General features: G+C 45.9%; 1 protein-coding gene across 1 annotated transcript; it reads right to left on the bottom strand.

The window, feature by feature from the left end:
- Positions 1–1,706: 1,706 nt before the first annotated feature.
- Positions 1,707–11,025, bottom strand: LOC308257004 (cystatin-9-like). The gene is made up of 3 exons (XM_080685723.1): positions 10,770–11,025; positions 9,129–9,242; positions 1,707–1,989 (listed from the first exon to the last, which is right to left on the bottom strand). Exons 1-3 carry the CDS (start codon positions 10,977–10,979, stop codon positions 1,900–1,902), a joined length of 414 nt encoding a protein of 137 aa, XP_080541849.1. The 5' UTR covers positions 10,980–11,025; the 3' UTR covers positions 1,707–1,899.
- Between the last annotated feature and the right edge of the window lie 1,062 nt (positions 11,026–12,087).

Here is a 12,087-nt window from a genome sequence, read left to right as displayed (position 1 = left end):
ACAAAGAAAACTATACATGCAGTGCATGTCGGGACCACCTCCTGTAAACCCCTCTGGAGAGTGGGAATTTGCTCATCCAGCCAGGCCCTCAGCTTAGCTCGTGGAAGCACATCCACAAGCTGAGAAGTTGTGCAAAGAGTGATGCACTGAGCTCAGCTTCATCCTCCAACATCCCTGGTGAGGCCACAGCCCAGAAGCCGGTGAGTCAAGTCTGTTTCAGAAGCCACCGGGGATCTGAGGAGCCAGTGGGACAAGGAAACACTGGGACCCATAAAAACCTCAGTGTGCCCCTTCTGCACATTTCTAATAAATACATATTCATCACTGGGCAGGTTGCCTCCTATCACCCACCAACTGGCTCTGGGAAACCCACCCTTTTTGGCTCCGCCCCTCCTTGTCTTGCTGACCTTCACTCTGCTACTGTGTCTGGGGATCCCCTTCCATTTCTACCTCTTGCACTTGTATCCTCATTCCAGCCTCTGGTTCTGGGACATTCAAGTGAAGTCTTCCTTCCCCACGGAGGCCCTGAGGGAGTCCCATGGCTGGGATTCGGCTACAGGGGACCACTTCTCCTGTCACTGATCCTTCCCAACCCACCCTGCCAGGGCCTTGTTCCTCTGTCCTGGACAGGAGACAATGTTAACTGCGTTGAAGGGAGGAAGGCAGGGTCATAGGTAAGGTTATCCTTTGTGATATCATCCCTGATAGATGTGTAAGATGCTTCAAACATGATTGTGGAATTGCCGGTTTGACCTGTAACAGCACCATTGATTCTGTTGGCTGTTCCAGCTCTACATGTTGTTTGGGTGCAGGTTCGTAGGTATTAGAGCTTTATGTTGAATTATTTTTCTTATTATCACATAACCTGCAATTGTATTGCTACAGATGCTTTCGGCTCTCTATCCAACCCTGTTCCCAGTGTGCTGCTCCTGGACCTCCCAGCTGCAGGGGTGAGTGGGGCATCTAGTATCAGGTACTGGCCCTGGACTCAACCCACCCCCTGCCTGTCTATACACATAAAGTCCTATTGGAAGAAGACCGCCCTGCTTATATTCTCATTGCCCATGGTGCTTTCCAGACACAAGGTGACATTAGAGAGTGGAGAAGACCACATGCCCACAGAAGCCCAAGAGTGACTCTTTTCCTCTGTATGGAAAAAGGTTGCCAAATCTTGCTCTAGGCATTTTGGCCGGAGTCCCAATAGCACCTGGCATAGCAGTCAGTGCCTCTCAGTCTTTAACTGGCCCTGGGTTCCCTAGGAATTTGTAAAATGCAGCCTCCTGGTCTAAAGGTGCAGGCCCTGAGAACATACATCTCCAAAAGGGTCTTAGAGCTGTCGCTGCTGCTGGCCTTGCTTGCTCTTTGAGTGGAGGCTAGGGTCCCCTCCTACATTGTGCCAGCTGTCATGGACCAAAAAATGTGTGTGAGCAAGTCCCCCCAAACAGAGGTCACTTGTGTCCTGAGGGGCCTGAGGCCCTGTCTGCATCCATCCTTCAGACAAGGGTTCCCTACCTTGGTCATGGTCATTGCCCCTCTGGGGACGTGGTTATCCCTTATGAGCCCTGAGCTAGCAGCTCAGAGGCGCCTTATTTGTGCCACCTGGACCTGGCTTAGGATGCGCAAGGGGAGAGACGACCCACCCCCTTGGGCCACTACGCTGCCCATCAACTGCCCATCCCCCTCAGTCAGGAACCATGCCACACAGCGCCTTTTGAAATGCTGATGTTTAATGGACTACTCTACATGAACGAAAATGGACACAGGAATTTCCACCATGCCCGTGTGTGAGGCTCCAGATATCTGCAAGGCAGAGAACAGAGTGAGTTCAGAGCTGCTCAGCCACGGAAGGGCCACCTACAGAGAGGGGGGTAAAGAGGCTGGGCTGGAGCGTGATATCACTCAGTAGGTCCCCTCCAGGCAGGTCTTGTTTAGGAGTTGAAACACTGTTCTCCAGGGCTCGATGCTGATGGTGAAGAAGCAGATGAAGGTCTGAGGAAATAAGCACAGGAATAAACTGTGGGTGAAGAAGCCTGGGGAAGCTTGTGACTCCAAGCCCTAAAGACAGCATCCATCCCAGACTTGCATCTTCAAGGTGAGCAGCTGGGGGATGCAGGCTCTAGCCCTCAGTCTAAGTCTCAGATGTTCCTGATCTGGCTCACTCCTAACCCCAGGGTCTCCTGTGCCACTCTACTCTCCCCAGGAGAACCCCTGGGCTGTCCCAGAGTGGCCCATGCCTCTAGTACACATGCTCCTTTCAACCGGCCCTACCTCAAGTAGCCCTGACCTGAGATGGGCTTGTCCTAGAGCAGAGGTTCACTTTCCCTTCCCCCCATGCAGGAACTGCAGCTCAGCAGGGCCTGAGGCAGAGCATGGGACACAGGACAGTGGGCTCCCCTCACCCAAACCCCCATCAGCTCTGCTCAGTGACAGGGGGACCTGAGGACTGGCCACTCAGTCAATGGTGATGTTGGCCACTCCTGACATGTTCCTCCTCCTGAAGGCAGGAAAGGGCAGTGGCTTCAGAGCAGGAAAAGGACATCCTCTGGCCAGAATGAAGAGACCCGGAGAGGAGACAAAATGGCGGCGGAATAGATGGATGTGTCCTGAGCCTTGTCCCGGAACAAATAGAGTGAGAGGCTGAAATGAGTGGAATTCAGCCTGAATTGGCTAAGGAGACGCAGTTTGTGAGCAGCCAGTTCCCCCGTCTGAGGAGCAGCAACCACGCGAGCAGCTCACCCCATCCGAGGAGCAGCAGCCGCTTGAGCAGCCCACCCACTACTGAGGAGCGCAGCCCCACACAGCCGGCCTCCCTCTGAGGAGCAGCAGCTGTGCGCAGCCCACACCCTGCACCTATCCGAAGAGCAGCAGCTGTGCTGCACAAGCAGCCAGCCGCCTTCCAAGGAGCAGCAGCTGTGCAAGCAGCCCACCCCCTTCTGAGGAGCAGCAGCTGTGTGAGTAGACCATCCCTTTCCAAGGAGCAGCAGCCACACAAACCGCCTGCCCCCATCTGAGGAGCAGCAGTTGTGTGAGCAGCCCGCCCACATCCGAGGAGCAGCAGTTGTGTGAGCAGCCCACCCCCTTCTGAGGAGCAGCAGCCACACAAGCAGCCTCCCCCCATCTGAGGAGCAGCAGCCACATAAGCAGACCGCCCATGTCCAAGGAGCAGCAGCCCTGTGCAGTCTGCACTGGTCCGAGGAGCAGCATCCACACGCAGCCTGCACCTGTCTGATGAGAAGGAGCCAGGTGAGCAGCCCGTTCCTGTCCGAGGAGTATCAACAGCATGAGCAGCTCACTCCCACGCAAAGAGCAGCAGCCGCATGAGCAGACTGCCCCCTGTCCGAGGAGAAGCAGCTGCATGAGCAACCCGCACCCGTACAAGGAGCAGCAGCCCTGCAAGCAACCTGCCCCTGTTCAAGGAGCAGCGGCATCACGAGTAGCCTGTCTCATCTGAGGAACAGCAGCAGCACACAGCCAGCCCCCATCTATAGAACAGCAGCCATGCGAGCAGTCCGCCCCTTTCTGAGGAGCAGCTGGCCCCCGTCCAAGGAGCAGCGGACACGAGCAACCCATCCCAATCTGAGGAGCAGCAACATCATAATCAGCCCACCCCTGTCCAAAGAACAGCAGCTATATGAGCAGCCTCCCCTGCCAGCCAGAGGAGGCACCACTGCTGTGAACAGCACCCACCAGAGGAGCCACTGCCAACTGAGAAGCAGCTGCTACTGTAACCGCCCGAGGAGCAACCACAGCCAGAGAAGACACTGCCACCCAAAGAGCAGCCCCTGCACAGCTTGACATCTAGATCAGTTGGTGAGACCAAAAATGGGTAGACAAAGATACCCCCAAAGGAAAGAAAAGGAGGAAACGCTGGAAAAGCAGCTAAGTGAAACAGAGGCATGCAATATGTCACAAAAAAGAATTCAGAATAAGGGTCATAGAGTTCATAAACCGGATGGAAGAAAAAATCAACACCTTATGTAAGAATCAAGAAGAAATGGATGAAAAAATCAACAACTTATGTAAGAATCAAGAAGAAATGAAGAGTGATATAGCTGCAAAAAAACACCATGGAAAGTTTCAACAGTAGACTAGGAGAAGTGGAGGACCGAATTAGTGAACTAGAAGACAGGGAAGCAAAACACAGCCAAACTGAATTACAACTGGAGAAAAAAATTAAAAGACAGGAGGAGAACCTAAGGGAACCATGGGACAACATGAAACGAAGCAACATATGAATAATAGGGGTGCCAGACCAACAGGAAGAGGAACAAGGGTTAGAAGAACTATTTGAAGAAATAATGTCAGAAAACTTCCCTGATGTGGCAAAGAAAAAAGTCACACAAGCACAGAGAGTCCCAAACAGGATGAACCCAAAAAGACCCACACCAAGACACATAATTACAATGGCAAATATTCAGGACAAAGAGAGAATCTTAAAGGCTGCAAGAGAGAGACAGAAAGTTACATACAAGGGAGCTCCCATTAGATTATCAAATGATTTCTCAAGAGAAACACATCAGGCCAGAAAAGAATGGAAGGAAATTTACAAAGTGATGCAAACCAAGGGACTGAATCCGAGAATACTCTATCCAGCAAGGTTATCATTCAAAATTGAAGGGGAAATAAGGAGCTTCACAGACAAAAAAAAAATGCTAAGGGAGTTTATCACTACCAAGCCAGCAATGCAAGAAATGCTAAAGGGACTGGTGTAAAAAGAAGAAATAAAAAGGTAAGAAGGAACACAGACACAAAAAATAAAAATGGCTACAAATAAGTTCCTTTCAATAATAACTTTAAATGTAAATGGACTAAATGCTCCAATCAAAAGACATCGACTGGCTGAATGGATAAAAAACATATATATGCTGTCTACAAGAGACCCACCTCAGAAAAAGGGACTCATACAGACTGAAAGTAAAGGGATGGAAAAACATCTTTCAGGCAAATGGAAATGAAAAAAAAAGCTGGGGTAGCAGTACTTATTTTTGACAAAATAGACCTCAAAGTAAAGGCCATAACAAGAGATAAGGAAGGTCACTTCATAATAATAAAGGGATCAATACAACAAGAGGATATAACCCTGATAAACATATATGCACCGAAATATATAAAAAAAAAACTCCTGGAAGATATCAAGGGAGAGATCAACATCAAGACAATCATACTAGGGGACTTTAATACACCACTGACATCACTGGATAAATCCTCTAGACAAAAAATCAGCAAAGAAAAAGCAATTCTAAATGACTCACTAGATCAGATGGATCTAATTGACATCTTCAGAGCATTTCACTACAAAGCCATGGAATATACATTCTCCTCAAGTGCACATGGGACATTTTCAAAAATAGACCACATATTGGGTCACAAACAAAGTCTCCCCAAATTCGAAAAGATTGAAATCATATCAAGCATTTTCTCAGACCACAATGGCATAATATTAGAAATAAACTACAATAAAAACATTCCCAAAAATTCAAACACTTGGAAGCTGAATAGCATGCTATTAAACGATGATTGGGTTATCAATGAGATCAAAGAAGAAATTAAAAACATCCTGGAGACTAATGACAATAAAAACACAACAATGCAAATACTATGGGACACAATGAAAGCAGTCCTGAGAGGGAAGTTTATAGCTCTACAGGCCTACCTCAAAAAAACAAGAAAAAATGGTAATAAATCATCTAATTCACAAACTCAAAGAATTAGAAAGAGAGCAACAAGAAAAGCCCACAGTGAGCAGAAGGAAGGAAATAATAAAGATCAGAGCAGAAATGAATGACATAGAGACCAAAAAATAAAAATAAAAAAATCCAAGATCAACAAAACCAAGAGCTGGTTCTTTGAAAGAATAAACAAGATTAATGAACCTCTAGCTAGGCTCACCAAGAAGCAAAGAGAGAGGACCCAAATAAACAAAATCAGAAATGAAAGAGGAGAAATAACAACAGACCCCACAGAAATACAAAGGATTATTTAAAAATACTATGAACAGCTCTATTCTAATAAACTAGACAACCTGGAGGAAATGGACACATTTCTAGAAAAATACAACCTTCCAAAACTTACTCAGGAAGATTCTAAAAATCTCAATAGGCTGATAACTATGGAAGAAATTGAAGCAGTCATCAAAAAGCTTCCAGCAAACAAAAGCCCAGGGCCAGATGGCTTCATAGGGGAGTTTTACCAAACATTCAAGGAAGAACTAAAACCTATCCTCCTCAGATTATTCCAGAAAATTCAAGAGGAAGGAACACTTCCAAGTTCATTCTATGAAGCCAGCATCACCCTAATACCAAAACCAGATACAGATAACACAATGAAAGATAATTACAGACCAATATCCCTTATGAACATAGATGCCAAAATCCTCAACAAAATTCTAGCAAATCGGATCCAACAATACATTAGAAAGATCATACACCATGACCAAGTAGGATTTATCCTGGGGATGCAAGGATGGTACAATAATCACAAATCAATAAACGTGATACATCACATAAACAAATTGAGAGATAAAAATCACATAGTCATATCAATTGATGCAGAAAAAACATTTGACAAAATCCAACACCCTTTCTTGATAAAAACTCTCAGCAAGGTGGGACTAGAAGGGTCATACCTCAATATAATAAAAACCATATATGACAAACCCACAGCCAACATCATACTCAATGGGCAAAAACTAAAACCATTTCCCCTAAGAACAGGAACAAGACAGGGATGCCCACTCTCACCACTCCTGTTCAACATAGTGCTGGAAGTACTAGTCATTGCAATCAGACAAGAAGAAGAAATAAAAGGCATCCAAATTGGAAAAGAAGAAGTAAAACTGTCCTTATTTGCAGATGACATGATACTGTACATAGAAAACCCTAAAGACTCCATCAAAAGATTATTAGACTTAATAAATGAATTCGGCAATGTAGCAGGATACAAAATTAATGCCAAGAAATCTATGGCATTTCTATACATCAATAATGAACTTACAGAAAGAGAGACTAAAAAAGCAATCCCATTTACCATCGCACCAAAAAAATTAAGATACCTAGGAATAAACTTAACTAAGGAGGTAAAAGACCTATATGCGGAAAACTACACGACACTGAAAAAAGAGATAGAGGAAGACATAAATAGATGGAAGATCATACCATGTTCATGGATTGGTAGAATCAACATCATCAAAATGTCCATACTACCCAAAGCAATCTATAAATTCAATGCACTTCCCATTAAAATACCAATAGCATATTTCACAGACCTAGAACGAACTTTCCAAAAATTCATCTGGAATAAAAAAAGACCCCGAATAGCTACAGCAATCCAGAGAAAGAAGAACAAAGTAGGTGGGATCTCAATACCGGATATCAAACTGTATTGCAAAGCCACTGTTCTCAAAACTGCCTGGTATTGGCACAAGAACAGATATATAGATCAATGGAATAGAATAGAGAACTCAGAAATCGACCCAAATCACTATGCTCAATTAATATTTGACAAAGGAGGCATGAACATACAATGGAGTCAGGACAGTCTTCAATAAATGGTGTTGGGAAAATTGGACAGATACATGCAAAAAAATGAAACTAGACCACCAACTTACACCATACACAAAAATAAACTCAAAATGGATCAAGGACTTAAACATACGACGAGAAACCATAAAAATACTAGAGGAATCCACAGCCAGAAAAATCTCTGACATATGCCGAAGCAATTTCTTCACTGATACTGCTCCTAGGGCAATGGAAACTAAAGAGAAAATAAACAAATGGGACTACATCAAAATAAAAAGCTTTTGCACAGCAAAGGAGACTATCAATAAAAAACAAGAAAGCCCACTGCATGGGAGAACATACTTGCCAATGATATTAACAATAAGGGTTTAATCTCCAACATTTACAGGGAACTCATGCAGCTTAACAAAAAGAAGATAAACAACCCAATCAAAAAATGGGCAACTGATCTAAATAAACACTTTTCAAAAGAGGACAGAAGTAAGGCCAAAAGACATATGAAAACCTGCTCAAAGTCACTAATCATCAGAGAGATGCAAATCAAAACAACAATGCGGTACCATCTCACACCTGTCAGAATGGCTATTATCAACAAATCAACAAATGACAAGTGCTGGTGAGGATGCGGAGAAAAAGGAACCCTGCTGCACTGCTGGTGGGAATGCAGACTGGTGCAGCCACAGTGGAGAACAGTATGGAGTTTCCTCAAAAACCTGTAAATGGAACTCCCATTAGACCCAGTGATCCCACTTCTAGGAATATATCCCAAGAAACTAGAAACACGAATCAGAAAGGATATATGCACCCTTATGTTCATAGCAGCACAATTCACCATAGCTAAGATTTGGAAACAGCCTAAGAGCCCATCAGCAGATGAGTGGATTAAAAAACTGTGGTACATCTACACAATGGAATACTATGCTGCTGTAAAAAAGAAGGCGTTCTTACCATTTGCAACAACATGGATGGAGATGGAGAGCATTATGCTAAGTGAAATAAGCCAGGCAGAGAAAAATAAATATCACATGATCTCACTCATTTGTGGAATATAATGAACAACATAAACTGATGAACAAAAATAGATCCAGAGACAGAGAAACATCAATAAGAACGTCAAACCTCAGGGAAGGTAGGGGACAGTGGGGGTAAGAGGGAGAGATCAACCAAAGGACTTATATGCATGCATGTAAGCCTAATCAATGGACACAGACAACAGGAGGTTGGGGGCATGAATGGGAGGTGGGGGGTAATGGGGGAATAAGGACACATATGTAATACCTTAATCAATAAAGAAATTAAAAAAAAAAAAGAGAGAGACCCGGGCCGTAAGGGCAGGGACAATCTGTCACTGGTATGGCCCGAGGTTCAGACAGCTGAACGGGGAGAGTGGGCAGTTGGGATCTCAAATTGGCCAGGGGCCTGCAAGTGGACCCTGGGGCTGACCTGACAGGCTGGGCTCCGTCTTTAGCAGAAGCAGCGGCTGTAGTAGTGCCAGTAGCCCCTTCCCTCTTGTGTCCCTAGGAATGGTATGTCCTCTGCCCCACCCCCCACAACACCCCATGCAGGTTCACAGCTATGGAACCTGAAGGAGGCTCATGTGTGTCTTACATTGTTCAGCTCTGGGTTTTCTTCAAAGGGGCAGTTGTCAATGTCTTCATCAAATTTCCCACACCTGGTTCTGCGAAGCTTCAGCTCCATGGAGAAAGCCATCACGGTCTCTACCTGTGGAACATATAGACATTCAAGGGGAAACATCCCTCATGGTCCCATTAAGTAGTTGCTAGTGCTGACACATGGAGTGTAGGAACAGGCCCAAACCTTACTCTGTTTGGGGCTTCCCTCTGGGTCTGGATTAGCACACTTGTGTTAAAGCTACACTTGGGATGTTCTGGACAAAGAGGCACATAGCCTGGTGGAGCCTCCGGGGTAAAAGCAAGCTGATCACACACTATTAATACCACACACTGCAGCCTCACATTTGCAAATGCCAAGTGAGACCCCCACCTTTCTTTTCAATGCTTCTAGCTTCTACAGCATTACCAGAGACAGGTGACAAGTGGCTGGGAGCGTGTTGGCCCTGCAAGAGTTTGCTTGATCATCTCAACCCCAGAGTGGGAGACTTATCTATAGCCCCATTGTCACACCCTTCACCTGCCCAACATCAGAAAAATGCCATACAATGCTAGTGAAACCACACACACACACACACACACACACACACACACACACACAAGACAATGGCTTCAAGAAACAACTTCTATTACAAAGTGCACTGTGACATAGTCTGTATTCTACTCCACTCCATTCTACTCATTTTATTCCATATTCTCCCACGGCATCCACTCCATTATCCCCAGCACCCAAACTCAGTCTGTGACTCTGGATATAAAAATCCCCACCAGAGGTCCAGCCTGAGAGAGCCCAGGGTGCCTGAACCAGTGTCACAGAGGGTTAAGGTCAGTGAAGGGTCGGGATCCTTTGCCCTTCATGTGGATTCTCAGCGCAGAGGTCTAGAGCGTGAAAGAGTAATGCCCCCGACACCACACACACACACACACACTCACACACACTCACACACACACTCACACTCACACACACTCACACTCACACACATTCACACACACACACACACACACACACACACACACACACACACACACACACACTCACACGCAGAGCCAGAAGTGCTCCTTCGGGAGAATGTTTTCATTGTTCCTGTCTGCAGCCCAAATGAAAATGGCATTGCTGGTTGCATTCTGAAAGAGACTCCATGGCAAGGAGAACCTTTAAGGATAAAAACCATGGTCTGGGGAAGAGTGTAAAATAACATCAGTCCACAGAGGTGGATACCACAGCAGGGAGCCCAGAGCTCATGGAAGCCACAGCAGAGGCCCTGTTTTATTTTATTTCCTTGAACTCTTTCCTCACCCTAACTTTTAAAGCATTTTCTCTGTGCGTCTGTCTCTTTCTTACTAGACATCTTTATCTTTCTCCCCTCATAGACTACATTTTGATGTCATTTTTCATTAACCAATGACATAAAGATTGAAAAAATATTGCATGTGGGTAGACATTGATCTAATTTTTTAAATTTTCATGTACAAGCTTTTATAAAATCTGAAAATGAATAGTTTGTATGTTATTTTATAAACTTCAAATGGCATACAAGATCCTTTGATAAGTCCCATATCTGTTACCCTGACTTACTATAAGTGAGGGCTAGCAGGGCAGGAACATGCAGTCACCTACCTTCTCTCTCTGGGAGTCCAGGATGCTCACCAGCCTGTAGGCATTCGTGTCCTTGCTCTTCACGTTGAATATGTGTAAGGCATACTCCACGGTGGCAAGGAAGTAACTTTCTATGCCTTTTCCTTCATCACTAATCCTCCAGCTGTGAGTCACTAGGACCTGGGAACCTGCGAGAAGCAGGAACATGGCCCAAGCAGAGCTCATCTCCATTGCAGGCACCTCAGAGGTGCAGGAAACCAGCCACCCATAGCCCTTCTGGCTCAGACTCCACCCAAGCTTCCCTGGGCAGTGGTCCAACTAATCTACTCCAGGACATATCCTTCCTGTGAGCCTCTTCTCTGCTGTTACACCCTGTCCCCTCCCACATGTGACCCTGCCTCCTCTGTTTAAAGTAGTTAAAATTGTCTCTAGTCCAGGACAAAGGAACAAGGCCCTGGCAGGGTGGGTTGGGAAGGGTCAGTGATAGGAAATGAAGTCCCCTGTAGCTGAATCCCAGCCATAGGTCTCCCTCGGTGCCTTAGTGGGGAAGGAAGACTTCACTTGTTTGCCCCAGAACCAGAGGCTGTAATGAGGGCACAAGTGCAAGAGGTAGAAATGGAAGGTGATCCTCTGACAGCAGTAGAGTGAAGGTCAGCAAGACAAGAAGGGGCGGAACCAAAAATGATGGGTTTTCCAGAGCCAGCTTTGTGGGTGAAAGAAGGCAACCTGTAGCTACATTCTGGGAAAGGGCACCAGCACCTGCCTGAGAATTGCCAGCCTGAGTTGTGGCCACTGGGAGGACTTGGGATGAAGGCTGGACATGGTTCATTTTTCTTGTTGCTTTGAGTCTGATGCACTGGCACACCAGCCTCATGCCAAAGAGATGTGAGAGTCAGTTGAAGCTAGCCAGCACCCCTCAAACCTGATGTAGACAGGATGTAGAGGTTGGGCAGAGACAGTATTAGTCCTAAGAATCCCAAATGCCAAGGGGACAGGGTCAGAGGCAGGGACTAATTAACAGGAACAAAGCACGTATTCAGTACCAAGTACCTTCTGCTGAACACAGCTGGTCATAGGTCCTGCCTGTGACAGAACTCTGGATGATGGTATGAGCATTATTGCAAATTCAACCACTCCCATGGGCTTTGCAGCAAAGTACAGTTCTAGGAGCTGTGTGGTAAACAAATAACCTTGAATTGTTGCCAGGGCAGGAAATGCAGAGGGAGAGTGTAAGAGCATAGGTCTCCTTTCAAGATGGGCTCTAGCCAGAAGGTGCCTTACAGCCTTGGACATAGGCACAGCTCCAAAACGGAGGGACTCAGTCCCTGCTCTGTCCAGC

The sequence above is a fragment of the Plecotus auritus genome (assembly GCF_963455305.1).
Source record: "Plecotus auritus genome assembly, chromosome: 8".
Taxonomy (NCBI): domain Eukaryota; kingdom Metazoa; phylum Chordata; class Mammalia; order Chiroptera; family Vespertilionidae; genus Plecotus; species Plecotus auritus.
The sequence above is the reverse complement of the archived record's forward strand: the minus strand, read 5'-3'. Positions and strand labels throughout refer to the sequence as shown.

What these genes read in the sequence shown, in the direction of transcription:
- LOC308257004 (XM_080685723.1), bottom strand. Translation starts at nt 10,979, where the DNA reads ATGGAGATGAGCTCTGCTTGGGCCATGTTCCTGCTTCTCGCAGGTTCC. An exon ending in TGGACTCCCAGAGAGAGAAG is followed by an intron (nt 9,243 to 10,769) that starts GTAGGTGACTGC and finishes TATGTTCCACAG; the next exon opens with GTAGAGACCGTGATGGCTTT. An exon ending in AAAACCCAGAGCTGAACAAT is followed by an intron (nt 1,990 to 9,128) that starts GTAAGACACACA and finishes TTATTTCCTCAG; the next exon opens with ACCTTCATCTGCTTCTTCAC.